General features: G+C 31.4%; 2 protein-coding genes across 18 annotated transcripts in view; one reads left to right on the top strand and one right to left on the bottom strand.

Annotated features, from left to right (window-relative positions):
• Positions 1-2,063: 2,063 nt before the first annotated feature.
• Positions 2,064-18,047, top strand: part of LOC145124516 (3-hydroxyisobutyryl-CoA hydrolase 1-like) — a 53,184-nt gene continuing 37,200 nt past the window's right edge. For 4 of the 10 annotated variants that reach the window (XM_079059886.1, XM_079059891.1, XM_079059889.1 and 1 more), the window contains exon 1: positions 2,079-2,253. Coding sequence is in view for 2 of the 10 variants with exons in the window: in XM_079059888.1 (XP_078916014.1) it covers positions 2,218-2,253 (36 nt within the window). In the remaining 8 variants the exon portion in view is untranslated. Of the gene's footprint in view, positions 2,254-18,047 lie in introns of all 10 variants that reach the window. The other 6 variants (XM_079059882.1, XM_079059883.1, XM_079059888.1 and 3 more) reach the window with 4 other exon arrangements.
• LOC145124517 (uncharacterized) lies at positions 4,741-9,165 on the bottom strand. Of its 8 annotated transcripts, none has more exons than XM_079059895.1 (10): positions 8,604-9,163; positions 8,350-8,390; positions 8,017-8,203; positions 6,946-7,272; positions 6,770-6,842; positions 6,298-6,408; positions 6,140-6,213; positions 5,910-6,031; positions 5,723-5,790; positions 4,741-5,121 (listed from the first exon to the last, which is right to left on the bottom strand). In XM_079059895.1, exons 4-8 carry the CDS (start codon positions 7,062-7,064, stop codon positions 5,959-5,961), a joined length of 450 nt encoding a protein of 149 aa, XP_078916021.1. In that variant the 5' UTR covers positions 7,065-7,272; positions 8,017-8,203; positions 8,350-8,390; positions 8,604-9,163; the 3' UTR covers positions 4,741-5,121; positions 5,723-5,790; positions 5,910-5,958. The 8 variants fall into 8 exon arrangements, with proteins under 8 accessions (XP_078916021.1, XP_078916020.1, XP_078916022.1 ...); XM_079059894.1 differs by having other exon boundaries at positions 5,932-6,031; positions 8,604-9,162; XM_079059896.1 differs by having other exon boundaries at positions 5,723-6,031; positions 8,595-9,165.

The following is an 18,047-nucleotide window of genomic DNA, read 5'->3' as shown; positions in this document are numbered from 1 at the left end:
TTAATGGTCAATCTCTTGAGAAATGGGTTAGGGTTTCGAGGTATAGCTCAAAAGAGGTAAATGAGGCTGATAAGGTGAAAGCTTGGGGGATTTAATGTGTTTAAATAGGATGCAAACCCTAAAAATTAGGGTTTTCCCCTGACTAACGTACGCCCTGCGTACGAATGGGTACACCCAACATACCAGGGGAATACCTCGTCTCATGCATGTTTCGTAGTACGCCCGACGTACCTTATGTACGCCCAACGTACCAGGGTCGAAAAGTACAAATAAAAGAAATTAATTAATTAATTAACATTACCTGACATATCGAGCATTACATAATATTTTGATATTAGCGTTAAAATTGAACCGGTCAAAATATAAAATCGGGTTTTATATTTGAACCTTAAATGTGATTTTTTTTAAATTGACACCATGATTAATTAGATGCATGAAATTATCATGATATCACATGTTTTAACATAGAATAACATTCAATCCATTTTTCAAATGCAAGTCTATGCCATCCAACTTTAGAATCATTTGCACACCATTTGTATAATGCTTGTGGAAAAAAGGATACCTAACCATTTGTGTTATCTTTTTTTTTTACCAGAGTATTTTTTTCGATTTCTATAACCAAGTTATATGCCAATTATATAAGTTTCTATACTTAGATGACTTGATTGGAAACCTCTTGTGATAAAGGTCACCTAAGCAAGAGTGTTCTGATGCATAGATAAGACCAAACATGTCAAATTAACAAATAGATTGTTAAGGGTCTCATACATCTAGGAATTATAAATGATGTAATTAATAAAAACTATTTACCTTGTTAAAATTGAGTAAGTGGGATAAATGTCACCTAACCTTTTATTTAATTTGCAACGTAGATCCTATACTTTAAATAAATAATGTTTTTGGAAACAAAAATGTATTATTTTTAAAGAATAAAATACTAAGTAAAACTTTGTTAAAATTTTGTAGATGACTCCACCAACTACTGTAAGACACCACCACTCAATGAACATTCGATCAATGCTTGACAAAGAAAAATTGGGTCACTCCAACTTTTTGGATTGACATGGAAATTTAAGAATCGTTTTGAAACAAGAAAAGAAAGACTATGCCCTTGAATCACAAGTCCCGAAAGAACCCCCCCTCTATTCCAAAGGCTGCACATGATGGATGGCTTAAGCATATAGATGACTAACTTGATGTGTCATGCCTTATGTTTTCCACAATGATTCTTGATCTTTAGCGGGATATGGAACTCTTCACTGCCTTTGACATGATTGAACATCTCAAGCAGATGTTTGGTCAACAAGCAATGACTGAAAGATTTGAAACTATTCTAGCCCTTCATGCCTGCAAAATGGAGGAAACCTGAAATGTGAGCACTCATGTTCTCAAGATGAAAAATCATTTGGATCAATTGGAGAGAATACTCCCCTCCCACCAGTGGACGTAGGTCACATTAACTGAATCACGTAAATATTGTGTCATGTATGCTTATAGTTTTGCTAGTTATCTGCTTTACTTCCTAATATATATATATATATATATATATATATATATATATATATATATATATACTAAATGAGATGTGGGTTAAAAGTAAGATGGGCTAGCTATCTACTTATAGGCTAAAAACCCAACATTAAACATGATTTCGGTTGGATTCTTGATTCTCTTTCCATATCAAAAATTCAGTTGTCGGTTTCATGGTTACAGTTCTTTACTGTTCGGTTCCAGAACTGAGGTCACACCTAGGTGATTTTGTTCTAAGAAAATGGGGCGTAATGTGGATCGGGAAGGGTGTTGCTAAATTGACACCCTTAGACATCCTATGAAAACTTTTATTAAAAGTCAACCTATAATAAACTATTTATAATTTTTTTTTTAAAACAATGCAAATTCAACCAATAAAATATCTTAAAAATCAAATAAGATGTCTATATGAAAAAATGGGGTGTTTTTTTAGCCAATCCCATCGAGAAATACGTGTTGGCCCCGTGGAAGAAAAAGTGACGTCAATTGTATCAATCTTTTGAGTGATTGATTCCGTTTGTACGTGGTTGGTTGCATCCTTAACTTCTGTGGCTAATATTTGCATCCTTAGTCACCTTGAACTCCTTTATAACCAATAGCAAAAATATGCGTTCAAAAAAAATCTCCCTAAATAACCTATAGCAATTATCTCAAGGTGATTGTGGTGCTATCTAAACCTGGCTCATGGCTCGCTCTTTCAGCAACGAAGAAGAAAACCTGGTAACAAGCTAATCTCTTTTCATCTAAGTTTTAACTTTTCACAAAATCGAGTTAGTCTCACCTGTTTCTCCCTAGAAATAGATAAAATCACTTTTTTTTGGCAAAATGTTCTCATATACATACAAAGTACAAACGCATATGTCTGTGTTTCTATTTTGAGATGTTTGTGTTTCTATTTTGGAAAAATATTCTCACCTGTTTCTCCCTAATGACTTATTATTATTATTATTATTATTATTATTATTATTATTATTATTAGTAGTAGTAGTAGTATGAGAGAGAGAGAGAGAGAGAGAGAGAGAGAGAGAGAGAGAGATCCTGACCATAGAACGTGAGTAGATTGGCCTATATGTCATTCAATTTCAAACAAAAAGCCACATGTTGAAATAATAATTATTTTCACGCCCTGCATAGTAGATATACATCAAATAGCTACTTCTAATACAAAGCGCATCCGGTAGTCCTATCTAAAGTCAGTGGGTATCGACATCATGTTAAACCGGACGGTACGCAGCCTAACCTTACAAAGGGTGACGTGTTACGGTGGTGGTGCGGTGAACACGATACGAGAAAGCAAACACACTCCCAACGGTAGTACTTTGTGTATAAAAATGTGCTATGTGGTGGGTTGGTGGGTGTAGTATGATTTCCTTTTAGTTTTGTAGGGTGATTAAAGAAGGCGAGTGAAAATGATGTAATGCTGACGTGATAAACTAAAATTTATGGTGGTTTGTGGTATCGTACCTACCGGTCTTATAACACCAAAAACTTATCACTTCAAATGACACATCATCCTTCAAATTATAACATAATTGTAGTAAATTATATTATGTTATAACACCACAATATTTCAATGTCATCATTTTTTAAAGGTTTTATTTTTTAATAATTATAAAACAAATATAATTTTATAAAACATATTATTTAAAGAAACCATTATATATATATATATATATATATATATATATATATATATATATATAAAAGATGTTTAAAGTTAGGACTAATAAAGAAGCATGTTTTTTTTGTCAATTTTGTCCTTTATTCTTTAGCCATTTTGATATTTTTGGTCTTCACAATAAAAAATTTTACATTTTTTTTGTATCCTTTTAATATTCAAAGTTTTGCCACAAAACTTTAAGGAATTGACAATTTTGCTCCCTTTTCTAAAAATTTGCTAATTCCAACCCCTTTAATTCTTTAGCCATTTTGACACTTTTGGTCCTTACAGTCAAAACTTTTACATCATGTTTTTTGTCAACTTTGCCCCTCACTCTTTAGCCATTTTGACACTTTTGGTCCTTGCAATTAAAATTTTTACATTTTTTGGAACCTTTTAATATTCAAAGTTTGGCCACAAAACTTTAAGGAATTGAAAACTTTGGTCCCTTTTCTAAAAACTTGCTAACTCCAACCCATTTAATTCTTTAGCCATTTTGACACTTTTGGTCCTTACAGTCAAAAATTTTACATTTTTTCATAAAAAACACAAAAAAATGGCCCAGGGCAAAGCCTAGATTTTTTCGCTAAAAGAGTCAACAACAAGTTAGGAATAGTGAAACTCACGTTTTTTTAACTATTTTCATCCTTGCACTTTCTGTGTCTGTCATTTTCTTCTTTTTGTATATTTTTTTCTATATTGGTCCTCATATTTAACTTTTTTGTTTTTTTCCTGCCCTCTATCTATCTGTCTCCGACTGTTTATCCGTATGAAAATAATCCAAAGTCAACTAAAAGAATCAACAACGACGCCTATTAATCTATAAACAAAAACAACACTCAAATTAGACGCACACGACCCATGCGGAGCATGGGCAACATATCTGGTTTAAATTGGAAATATGTTAGGATTGTATGCATTTTTAGATAATTTGCTTTTTTAATTGTGGTTGGCCAATAGTCATGTCACCGTTTGGTGGTGTGCAAAACTCTTCAATGCCGTTTAAACATTTATCAATAAGAGTCATGCTGGTAAAAACGAAATCCATAAGAATTAAGAATGAAAACTTGGGATTCTACATAAATGTAGATGAACATATGATTGATAAATGTAGCGGGCAAATAAATAAAACTCAAGGCTTCACCATGAGCAAATGTATTTTCCGGATATTTGGTATAATTTAAGGGGTTCAAAATGGTATTTTTCAACTTTTAGCTTTTAAAAAGTAATTTTCGGGCATCTGTCATACTATAAGGGGTGAAAATTGGTCTGAAACCTCTCAAACTTCGTATAAACAACAAAATGAAGAAATGATGGATGAAAACAATATTTTTTTAATATATAAAATTCGGTTTTTTATAGGTTTGAAAACCAGTTAATCCAAACCATTTTCATTAGTAAAGTTCTCAAACCGATCCAAACCAGTGGATATGTTTTAAACTGAACATGCCTCATTTTCGGATAGGTTTTTGATTTCAAACCATTTCGGATCATGAACCATAAACCGATTATTTTGCCCACCTCTCTATTCATACAAACTAGGAAAGTTTCCCCCCGCGTTGCGGGGTTAAAGGGTATTCCATTGTAAACAATGTTATTGATTAAGTATTCAACACATTGTTAAGTTGTCATGCATGAAACATAGATTCCGCATGTAACTACCATGCATTCAGGTCTTTTTCGTCTCCATGCCTTCTCAAATTGTTGCTCTGGTCAACCTGATACTTTGTGGTAGCAGTTTTGTCACATGACACCATAAAATGCAACAAAAATGAGATGATTTTACTTTTTACAACACAATACAATACAAGACATACGATATACATGAAAAATGTTTCAGTTAAGAAATAAATCGTTCAATCAAGTCAGCTTCATCCAGGTCAAAGTAATATAGAAACCAAAGGAAGGCTTTCAGCCGTTTATGTTCCCTGAATACCATTGATGACAAAAGCACCCAAAGTTAAAAATATTTATTCATATATTTCCGATTTTATTTTATAACTATCTATCCTCTACATCTAAAACTCTGTTAACAAATAATGTATAATAAAATTAACATTAACAACAATTTGGGTTTAAAATGTCACAAGCCCTAAGATTGAGAGAGGTTTAGGCAGGAGTATAAGTATAAGTAACCCCATAAGAATATAGGTCAGTATCACAGGGGTCTTGTATGTCCAAACCAAATTTAAGACCAAAAAGTTCACACACACACAAAAAAAAATATACAAATGCAATTCTGATGCTCCTTCGATATAACATGCCAGTGACTTAAAGCCTTATGAAATGTGATTTTAAAGGCAAAATGGCCATTTTACATGAATTTTAACACTCAGGGACAAAGGGTTACCAAAGATTAGATGATTTTAGGGGCAAAGCTCTCATTTTACGTAGATGCAACATTGTAGGGACATAAAGTGTGAACCAATGCGGTTTTAGGGGAAAAATGGTGAATTTAAGTAAGAAATAAACTCCCCAAAATATCTATTCTTGTTAGGTCATGTAACCATCAAGCGAAAACAATTTTACCTTAGCATGGTCAAGTTCTTCCAATAGCAGAACTCCAACACCTTCTCTAATTAAAATCCATAACAACCCTATAGTTAAAAGGAAGAAGAGGACTCCAACATTGTAACTCATAATTATACTTATGAAATCAGTAATAACCTTTGAAAATGGGAAAATTATACATATATTATATACATAATGTTAGCACCTGATAATAACCTAATAATCACCTGTGTGTACAATTCCGTTTGCATGCTTTATGAAAAAAGTGTCTGTAAATTCTCAAATTCTTTTCTCAATTTGCTAGTTTTATTTTCCAAGTTCTTGTACCTTTGGCAATGAGAAAATCATAAAATCTATCGTTGTAAAGCACTTAATACACATAAAAATTAAATATAAATGAAAATCTAAAATAAATTATATCTTAGCAAAACTTACAGAAAATTTTCATACTTTGAACCAACAAAAGAGACCACTTTGTCTTGAAAAAGCCAAGATAGCAGCTGGAAGATCTTATTATCTCAGTCAACAAAGGGACAATAGAAAATACAGTATAACAAAACAAACCAAGTAACTAATGAAGGTGTAAAATTTACCATTTTCGATCTCAAAGTCTTCATCAATAAACACCTTTCTTTCTCAGATTCCTTAAAACATGAACAAACAAACCTTTCTCTTGTTCGAATTGGTTTCAGTTTTGTAGTAATCTGCATTCAAACAGCCAAAAAATGAAACTAAATTCCAATTTCAATTAAGTAAACATAAAAAACTTTATTGGTTAAGAAAATAAACATGTAACTTCAATCTGTCTGCCTGATCACAAAATCAGACGAAAGTTGAACTCTAATAAATTAATGCCAACATCTTTATTAGGTTGACAACAAAAAAGTGTTTGTATTTCATACACTCTTCAACACTTCCCATATATCCATTTGGAACAATGAATTATAACAGAATAGAACAAACCAATTAAATTTATTGCAAAAATACATAAAGTAAATGTTACAGATTTGCCTCCTTTAAACCAAAAGAAAACATACTGTAAATAAATTAAAAGTTTAGGTTTACCTTGAGAAAACCAATTGAAGCAGCCATCGAAAACTGCAAGAATCGGAAATGAAAGAGCCGTTGAAAATTGCAACTAAAAGGAAACTAAAGGAAGAAATCAAAAGATAGAAAAGATGAAATTAATGTTTTGTTGACTGGTTTCATGTTGACTTTTTACCAAACGGAATGATTATAACCTGTAACTGCTTATCAGAATGATGCAGCCAACCCCTTCTGCCTCCAGCTTCTTTTCCGCCTCCTCCATCATCTTCCCTTTCTCTCGAACGCCTTTTGTATCCGACAGATATTCTTTCATAACTTCGACCTACGGATGATGTTGATTATCCGGACTCGGCTTGGAAAACGAAGTCAACGGAGGTGAAGGGAAGGCACAAAGAAACCCCTGTCAGAGAGAAAGCAAGAGTCGATTTGAAGCAGCCGACAAATAAAATTGAAAGGTAGAGGCGCTGCACTCCTTTTTTTGTTCGTGTCACCACACAGCAACATAAAGAAATCAAGAACCCCTGTGTATTCAAGGTAATTAAACATAAGTTATGTTATGTGATATCAGGGGCCGTTTGGATATATAGATTTTGCAATCTAAAGTATTAAAATCATAATAAAAAATAATTTGGTTAAAGTGAAGAGTAGTTCACAATAATGCAGGTTGTTGATTATTCCAAACAATATAATTCATGGAGATAGGCCTACAAAGTTCAAATTCATAGTTTCTTCCCACAATTACTAAATGTAACTAATGGGGACTGACTTCAATCAAACTTACAGCCAATAACCTCTATTGACAAAATCAAATGTCATTAGCATAAGAATGTGATACAATTTGATATCAAATCTGACTAAATATGGGCAAGGCCACAGCTTGAAACCTGAAAACCTTTTCTAATTCCCTAAAAGCATAATACCTATAATTATGTCAATGTTAAAGCTTTGGAACCATTTTAACATCCAACTCATTTAACCATATGAGTAAACCCGTGTTACTTATTTCCGTTTTGATTCTTAGAAAAGACTGAACGTTTTTTCATCATTCAATATATCAAACTATGAGCAAATGTTGCATTTCAACTATTCATCCATAACCCAATACCCTAGTAATTTGAAATCTAAAGAAAAAAATATATATTGCAAAGAACACATTTTTACGCATCAAAGACCAACAGCTAATAACATTCAGAGCATATCATTTGATTAACAGAAAAATTGTGAGATTAAAAGCATGCAAGGAGGGCAAAAGAGGGATTTCTCACATTCAGATTGTACTCTGAAACTTTTCCTTTTCCTTCACTTCTAATACCATCAGTCACCAAAGTTAATGGTCTTTCATCAACGACTTCATCAATGAAACCAAACTCTTTAGCGTCTTGTGGTGTCATAAAGTAGTCTCGATCCATATTCTTCTCAATCACATCAACAAATTGTTTATCTCCTTAAATACTAAAGAAGAATCACAAAAAAAAATACCATCAATGCTTTCGAAGGTTCTTGTTTCTCAAAATAAAACCCTATGCCTCATTAAGGCATTTCATCAAACAGGTTAGGTGCAATTATGAACAACATAATCAACTTGTGAAAAAACATACCTTTACTAAATATGAGGCTTCCTTAAACATTAATTTCAAACCTGTGCAAAAAAAGGAAGCTTCGGGTAGTTAAAAAACCGAACTCAAAATTTTAAACTGGATTTTAACCGACAAGAAATTGAAAACTATAAAGAAAATCAAGGATGATTCGTCTTAAACCAACAGAAGGTGCAAGCGGAGAACGGAAGATTCGACTTAAATATGAAAATATGGCACTTATAACAGAACGGAAGCATAAAACAAACCACTGTTACCGTTGAAAGGTCCGACCGATACCGATGAGCGTGAAGATTCCGATATCGTCCCTTCTACTACTGTTTTTTCTCATCTTTCTTTTTGTTTAGCGCCAAGTATCCAGGAATTGAAGCCTTTTTTGTATATATATTGATTTTGGATGCTCGGTGGATGTAGAACACAAAGTAGTGACCGGCGTCGGTGGTTGTCATGAAGACTTCTGATCGGAAACAACAGGCGGAAGCGGTGACGAAGAGGTCGAGCGGAAGAAAGTTGACCGATGGTCGCTATAGAGAGACGGTGGAAGGAAAAGGGTATGAATGGGCGTTTTAGTAGAAGGAAAAAGAAGTGGGGGAAGGTTTATGTGATTGGATACAAAAGGGGGTGGAATAGTAGAAGTGCTGGCCGGTTCGTCTAAATCAAGAACAGAGGCGGTGGAGCAATTAAAACAAGGACACAAATAAAAAAAATAAAGTGTCAAAACAATAAAAACAGAAAACCTTGGTGGCAAAAATCTAAACTTTTGGTGGCAAAAGTGTGAACAGCCAAAAAAAAATACTTTAGACAAGGCTCCCCACCTTTAAGTGCGGATATAATAGTCTACATGCAAAGGAACATGTTATAAATTTCATGTGGCAATAATTTTCGTTCGGAAACATGTTGTATTTCAAAAAACAAAAGTTACCTTACGGCGAATCATTTCCTTTTGGTGTTTATTTGTTATTCATAAATGTCTCTTTAAAAGTATGTTGCGGTTTTGGATTAAAAAGAGAAGTATGTTGATGTATTTTATTAAAATAATAATATTTTGTTTCGGATTAGAAATAGATGTATATTGTTATTTTTTATTAAAACCCAAAAAACCCGATTAAATGTTCTTTCATTATTTTGTAGTTTAGCTCGTTTAATTGGTCAACAATATTATTTCTTATTTCACTAATATAATGACATAAATGTTCGATATACATTTTGGAGTTTATCCGACTTTTATAAATATCTTATTAAACTTTGAAGTTATAAATTATTATCATTTAAAAGTATGTAATACTCTTAAAAATAACAATTTTTCTTTTTATATAACATTACCGTACATAAATTAAAATAAAAACTCTTAAACCAAACCTGAGGAGATGAGATTTTGAAAATTATGGTTAACATAAAGAAGATATCACGATTACATTTACAATAATCAAAATAAATGAAATTGAATGTCTATTTTTATCTAAATATTTGACAACAATATAGATACGCAAGTGAAAAGGATAAATAAAAGAAAAACAACATTATAAAAATAAATATATATTTTCTGCAGGCCTTTAAATAAAAGGATGCAATACACTGATTGCAACAATAGTTAAATAAATAGTTAGTCCCCTTATTTTAGTTATTACTGCTAATCTATTTCCTTTGAAGATGAAATAATACACTTTCCTTTTAATGAAAAAAAATGGTAAGTTTGTAACATTAAATTGTTGAATAAAATAAAGATATATAATTAAAAGATTATGTTTGGCTATAATGAATTAATAATCCAATACATTAAGGAAATGTCAACAAAAGACCATACACACCTTGTAACACATTTTGAGGGCTTTTAGTTGCTCAAGGTCTTCTTCCATGATCTATTGCCTGTTCTCTTTCTTCCTATATAACAATTCAAATAGATGAGCGAACTAATAATAGTGATTTAAATTCAAAATTGAAAGAAATTACCCACAAATCTCAATTTAGTGCAAAAAAGTGAGGGTCACGTCCATCTTTTTCTCACTTCACACTCTGTAGGTACAAACTGATCAAAATGTCAGTGAAATTACTAAAATACCCCAAATTGTAAGAACCAAACTACATACCAACACACACTAACTGAAACCTAAATCACGAAGAATGAAATCCATTAACAAAAAACTACAACTTCTTGTTTACATAAAAGCACTTCTTGAGATCAAGCAAAACCGCACGAAATAGTTTTCAGATCTTCTTCTTTTGAGATGAATCAAATCGTAGATTATTAACAATATATATAATCAAAAAAATAGATTTTTCATTCTCATCAAAACAAAAACTGCAGGAAATATCAGTCTCATTGAAAATTACATTTGAAAATGGAAAAATGTAACCACATTACACCTAAAATCGAGAAATCGGAATCTAAATCCATAATCGGCCAAATCACCAATTAAAGTCTGCAATGAGATAATTCAAGCAGTCTAATGGCATTATGAAATTGAAAAGCAACAGCTTTATTACCTTGAAACCTATATAGTTATTGATCTTATTCAATTCGACTATTCCAAAGAACAAAAACAAAAGCAAAACCATTGATCATTGTATTTGAATAAGAAAACGAATAAAAAGATTGGATGATGCGATTGGATGACTTACATGAGAATTTAAGCTCTAAAGGATCGATGTTGAGGAGTTCACCCGTACTCGTTCGTTCAACAAATGCACAATTCGACACCCAAAACGAAAAAAATAAAGTAAAGCAAATTTTGAGTTTTTGAATTTAATGGGAAAAGGATAGATGAAATGGATATGGGACGGTTGTTCTGGATTAAACGTTTTTTAATGAAATATGAAAATGGAGAGATTGATGTTGATGGCGGTTTGAATTTTGAAACTCCAGTTTCACCCCCAAACCTCAAATCTTCTCAAATTGAACTTGAGATATTATCACAAATAAACACAATGGTTATCGATTTCATCGATTTATTGAGTTTTCTTATGATTTTCGTGATAGGAAAGAGAGACGATGAATATTGTTGAGTTATCTCCGGGTCATGTGATACAGGAACAGAAAATGAAAAAAAAATCTAAAACTCATATGGAATTAGAGCTCGTTTGTGAGAACATACCATAGAAGCGACGGTTCTAGGGTTAGACGAATTTAACCTGCAACGGATCGAAACACAAAAATTAGATTCACGAGCAGAAAATAAAACTTAAATCGAAGTCATATCTAAAAAACAAAAAGACTCTTCGTCTTCAACATTGAATCTGGAATTTGAAAGAGCTATAAATATGAAACTTTGAAGTAACAAATCCCTTTATTTCTTCTGTATTTATGATCCTTTTATTTGAATGAGTATTTTAACTTTCAACTAATTTGGGGATGCCGATAAGAAGAAGTTGACCGATTCAATGACCAAGGTGATGGAATACCGGATCAATCTTATCTTAAAATTTATAAATTCAAAATATGGATTATGACTTTTTCAAACGTTGACCAAATTAAGATTTAGGATTCTGTGATGCATAAAATGAGTGTATATAATGTATTAAGGCTTATACTTCTTAAATTTCAGCATTTGACCAAATATATATATTATAATGTATTAAGGCTTATACTTCTTAAATTTCAGCATTTGATCAAATATATATATATATATATATATATATATATATATATATATATATATATATATATATATATATATATATATATATATAAAAGATAAATGGTGGGGTTTAATGTTTATTAAAGTTAAAGTATCACAAAAGATTTTAGTACAAAATTGTAGGTTTTTAAGAAGTGTTTGTACTTGTCACTCCATTTAACTTTCCAATAAAAATTGTTTACCGTCGTTAAATAAAAATAAATAAATAAATAAATAAATAAAATACTGCGTTGAAGTGTTGAACAACAACATCAAGATTGCGCAAAGTAAGTTTGATTATGTAAATTTCCTTATTATTAACTTCTTAATTATCTTCTCCAAAAGTAACAACTTTTGCTTACTATTGGCTTTTACACATGATTTGTTGTTTTTTCTTAACTAGACGCTATACCTTCGAATATACCGGTGAGTTATCTTTCAGTGATTTACGAAAGATGTTTAATTCATTCCAATTGTATATATAATCAATATTTCATAACAAATGTTCGCAAATAATAAAATAGTTTTGTATTTTTTTGTTGTATTTTTTCTAGAATAAATTAAAATATAACATTTATATATGTATTTAACGAAGATTAGATCCTAGTGAATATATTTATTTTATAATGTTATAAAACCATATATGTTTATGAGTGAAATAGGTCAATCAATTACAAATTAAAGAAAAGAAAAGAATTCTCAAAGCATCTTCAACAACGACTTTTTTAAAATTTATTATTATTAATCAAGCACTTATTATTATTGGGGCAAAAAGTTTATATATATATATATATATATATATATATATATATATATATATATATATATATATATATATATATATATATATATATATATATATATATTTATTTATTTATTTATTTATTTATTGACAACATATATGATCAATATATACTTTTAGGTTTTGTCTTTTAACCCTCTTATACTTACTTATATTTCATTTTACATCCTTAAATATATTTTAATTTTAAATATTTTTTTATTTATTGACTAATTAATTATTTCTATTAAATATTTAATAACTATTACGAAATATAAAATTATAATGATTATATAATTTGTTTTAAATATTTTATATGACTATTCTATAGTAGTTTTTTTGTATTAATTTTTCCGAAGGATATGTTGTAATATATTTTAATTTTAAATATTTATTTATTTATTGACTAATTAATTATTTCTATTAAATATTTAATAACTATTACGAAATATAAAATTATAATGATTATATAATTTTTTTTAAATATTGTATATGACTATTCTATAGTAGTTTTTTTGTATTAATTTTTCCGAAGGATATGTTGTAATATATTTTTTTGAAACAATGTATTGTAATATTTTTAATAAAATTAAAATATAATATGTATTAAAAAATGAATAATTAAATAAATGAGTTTTATAGAACATTTTAGATAGATGTAGATAAATTAGTTAAATTTTTATATATAAAAAAAAACTATTAGAAGAGGTTAACCATTGGAGTGGTTATTTAATTATAGGTTAAATTATTAGAATGATGATGTAACAATAGTATTAAGTCCTAGTATACCTTAACCATTGAAGATGGTCTCAGTTTCTTAACGATGTTATTGACTAGTAAGTTATATTTTTTTATTTTTTAAAAACAAATAAAATCTTTAAATTGAACATGTGAATGGTAAAGATCAATATTTTATATTTTCGCTTATAATCCCTTTATTAGAATAGTAATTTTGTGTTTCTTTTTAATTTGATTTTATATTTGAAGTGATTGATTTTGGTTGTTTTGAAATCTAATGATATTTTTAATTTGATTTTATATTTAAAGTAATTGATTTTGGTTGTTTTGAAATCTAACGTATATTGAGTAAATTACATAAATCGTCCTAATAGTATGATCCAACTTGCGTGTTTTATTTTTAACTTTTGTTTTTCACTCAGATTATCCATAGTTTTAAATTTTGTATGTTTCGTCCCAAATGAAATAACCATTTTATCCTTGCTAATTTTCTTTCTTTGAATTACTTATCATTTGTTTATAATTTAAGACTAATAAAATGGCCCACCCCACCTAAAACCCTGAATGTGTTATATATTTCTCTTCCTCTAAATATCATTTTTAAACTCAAAAGATCTAAATAATGGATAAGCATCCTTAGGTCATTGCCGTCACGATACTTTGGATCGACATCCCTGGAATCCTCTACACAGCCACTGCCACCGGTCATTCATGTCTGACAACCACCCACCTACTTAAATTGAGTTCTAGAATGCTGGCGCCTGGCGAATAGAAACTCTTTTCTGGAACAATCAATTTTTATAACACAAACCCTCACCTCCATATCCACCCCTTGCAAAAATGGATATGTACGTTTTAACCTTCTTCTTCCTTTTATTCTCAAACCCAACAAAGTTGTCATTGCCCTAGTTGTAGAGGAGAGAGAGACAGACATGTGGTGATGGTAAATATGTCAGTATTCACACCTTCGTCGCCTTGGTTACAAAGTAGAGAAAAACTGAATTGTGGTCGTCATGGGTATGGAAACATCCACACCTCTGTCGACTTAGTTGCAGAGAGAAAAACAAAACTATGGCGGTGGTGGGCATGACAACAACTACACCTCCGATGTCTTGGTGTTTCATCTTTTTGGTTTCTTTGACCTCCAACCAAAAGGAGCGATTTATGTTCCTATAACTTCTTTTGTGCAAAATTCATGTTTGATTTTACTTGGCCTTGAATACGTTGGTTTTGTGAACCAACGGTTAAATAAAAGAGTAAATTACATATTTTTGTTTAATTAAATTTTCAATTTAATCGATAATTGTTCCATGTTTGTCTTTGATTTTAGAGTAAAATTACATAAAGTTGTTTTTATGTATTTGAGCTTGTTGGAGAAAACCAATAACATGGATGTACTTAAACTTTAAACCATTGTACATTGGTGCTCTCTTTATAATAAAAGAATGAACACTAAAACCTAAAAAAATACAATATAATATTTTTAGGTCCAGAAAGAATGAAACATACAAGTTAAAATTAACCGAGGTGAGAACAATTTGAATGAAAAAAACAAATTAAAGACAAAACGTATAGATTGGACCATACCACATGGAGAATTCATGTAATTTACTCTAATATCTTTTATATAGTTCTATTTAGATGGTTGATTAATGATACATAAAGGGGTGATGACATCATTAATAATGTGATCATAACTCAACATTTAGATCATTGCGATAATTTAGTCATCTTTGTTTTCGAGGTCAAAATATATTGAAATTTTGTTGTCGATATGAAGCTCTGAAGACATGCTTTACTATAGTGGACCCTGTCAACAATGTAAACAAGAGCTAATATCAAAAGTTGAGACATAGGAGAAAATAAAGAATTTCTTATGATGATAGTTCTTTCTAGTTAACCATATGTAGGAAAAATTTCTATATTATCATACCTTATCTCAGTATAACCTATATGTTGAGGATTTCATCAATGAATTTGATAGGCTTCATATGTGACGCTATGTGATATAAGAAGAGGAAAAAGAAGTTGATTAGTTTTCTGTGGCCTTCGACTTAAGATTTTAGAGGTTTTTAGTCATTAACAATATTGGACTTTTGTAGATATGTGCCATTTGTATCTAAAAGTTTTTTTGGACTAAGGAAGTTACACCCAACACACACCTAAACACGAAAACCATACCCATGGTAAACACCCTAACATCCAATGTCTATTCTATAAACATGTTTGATACACATGTACTTTGTTATTGTAACATCCCAAAAATACCGAGTAAAATTTTCATTTTTAAAAAAAGTCAAAACCATTATCCCAAAAGTCGATCAGAGTAAAAGTATTCTCAAAACATCAGAGTAAAATCATAAACAATCATTACGGAATAAATCTTCAGGGGATGCAGTGCGATCAAGTTGGGCTCGTCCTTTTGAAACTGGAAGTACCTTAAAATGTTTAAACCACAAAACCGTAAGCACAAAGCTTAGTAAGTTCCTCAAAATACCACATACAACATATATGTATATAACAACACGTAGATGTGTTGGGTCCGTAACAACTCCCGGGTCCGTATCAACCCCGAGTCCATAATGACTCTATATAACAACATGTAGCTGTGTTGGGTCCGTATCAACCCTGAGTCCATAATAACTCCATATAACACCACGTAGATGGGTCGGGTCCGTATCAACCCTGACTCCATAATGACTCCGAGCCCAGATTGGCTCCATGCATACAAATGGGCCCATCGCAGCTTATAAATAGGCTGAAACCAACATAAACATGGGAGAGTCACAAAGACAACTAGCACAATCCAATGGGCCGACATTGGTGTCGTTGACCCATGAGTACAGTGAGAAGACTCACCTGAACTACTCAACAGAAGCCCAACAACCAACTCAACATTAGAACAGCCATCCCAAACTTCCTAAAACCAAACCGAGATCAATCCTTGGTCAAATACTCAATTCTACCCTAGTTTGACCAAAAGTCAAACTGGTCAAAAAGTCAGCGGTCAAAGTCCACAAGGTCAACGGTCAGCTTAGCCAAAGACAATGTCATGTCGTGACCATTCCTAGGTCACGTCGTGAGAATGCAACGACAAAATAATCGCGATTCTGGGCACCGTCATGTCGTGACACATTCTATGTCACGTCGTGACTTCTGGTTAGAAGGCCAAAATCTTCAGTAAGTGCTTAATCTACTCAGACCAAGGCCCATAACCTCAGATCTAGTTCCTAAATAGCTTCATAATGGATAAAGTTTCCAACTTTGTCCATTAGGATGGCCCAAACAACCAAGATCTAGTCTTTAAGTCTTAAAGGGACCAAGAATGCATAGTTCTCATCTAAATCCATTAAGTCCAAGCCTCCAACCTTCATATCTGAATCAACATGATGTTTAGATGGAAAAAGTTTCCAACTTTATCCATAATAATGCCTCAAGCTTTCAAGATCTAAACTTTAATACACCAAAATGGCCTAAATGACCAAAATAACTTGCATGGATGAAAGGGAAGACAAAAGATCAAAATTTTCCTAGTCCATAAGGTCCAAGAAAACATTCTAAACTGATCAAAAGATGTTGGAGTCTATATCTAAAACATACAATGTTAGTGGGACCTTGTAGAGTAATAAAGTTGCAAACTTTATTCAACTCTCACTCAAAAACTCATTAAAATGGACCAAAAACACCAAATACACTTAAATCCAAGATGAAATACAATAAAGATTGGAACTTTATAACTTACAAAGGTCTAGAAGGTAGATGAAAGTTGATATCTTCAATTGACAAGCTTCAATGATTAATCTTGTATGAAAACATTGCTCCAAAATCACCAAAAACTCTAAAAAAATGGATAAGAGAGGAGAGGGGAGGCTCAAATCTTGAAAATGGACGCTAGGGTTCTCCCAAAGGGTTATAGATATGATGGAGGCTAAGAAAATACCCTAAAACATGAATCCTTACCTTTAAATACCTTGAAACCCTAAAAAATTCATAGGTTTGGGATGCACAGTTCTCACGTAGTGAGAATAGACCTCTTACCTCGTGAGGACAGGCTCCTCACATCGTGAGAATATACTTCTCACCTCGTGAGAACGAGTTTTCACCAAATTCCATTCCAACTTCAAACAATGATAACTTCTTCGTTTCAACTTCGTTTTCAAAGATCTTTCTATGCACAAAAAAATATTTACGAGCCCCACAACCTTATCTAATTACTTTTGACTTAATACATGTCGAACTAAAACCATAATCCATGTGAGAAGCCCGAATTATTACTTTTGCCCTTTTACCCTTTTTTTCCAAGCACAAATCGAAGGCTTTAATCACTTAACCAACATTATCATCATCCAATAAGGTCTAAACCCCATTCCCTTGAAGCCCAAGGCCTTTACTCAATCCATTTATATTCCACAATCCGAAAATCAGAAACTTCTCAAAACAGGATGTTATAGTTGTTTCAAGTACCAAGGAATCAGTGAGAATGTAGTAGCTATAAAATGGTCAAAATTTTTGGACTCGATTGGGAAGGTCATTTAAAATCGTACCAAATGACATGGATAAAGAATAAA

This window comes from Lactuca virosa, chromosome 7 (assembly GCF_052849685.1).
Source record: "Lactuca virosa cultivar CGN04683 chromosome 7, Lactuca_virosa_CGN04683_v6, whole genome shotgun sequence".
Taxonomy (NCBI): Eukaryota; Viridiplantae; Streptophyta; class Magnoliopsida; order Asterales; family Asteraceae; genus Lactuca; species Lactuca virosa.
The sequence above is the reverse complement of the archived record's forward strand: the minus strand, read 5'-3'. Positions and strand labels throughout refer to the sequence as shown.

What these genes read in the sequence shown, in the direction of transcription:
- LOC145124517 (XM_079059896.1), bottom strand. Translation starts at nt 7,064, where the DNA reads ATGAAAGAATATCTGTCGGATACAAAAGGCGTTCGAGAGAAAGGGAAG. An exon ending in ATTCTGATAAGCAGTTACAG is followed by an intron (nt 6,843 to 6,945) that starts GTTATAATCATT and finishes GTTTCCTTTTAG; the next exon opens with TTGCAATTTTCAACGGCTCT. An exon ending in AGACTTTGAGATCGAAAATG is followed by an intron (nt 6,214 to 6,297) that starts GTAAATTTTACA and finishes TGAGATAATAAG; the next exon opens with ATCTTCCAGCTGCTATCTTG.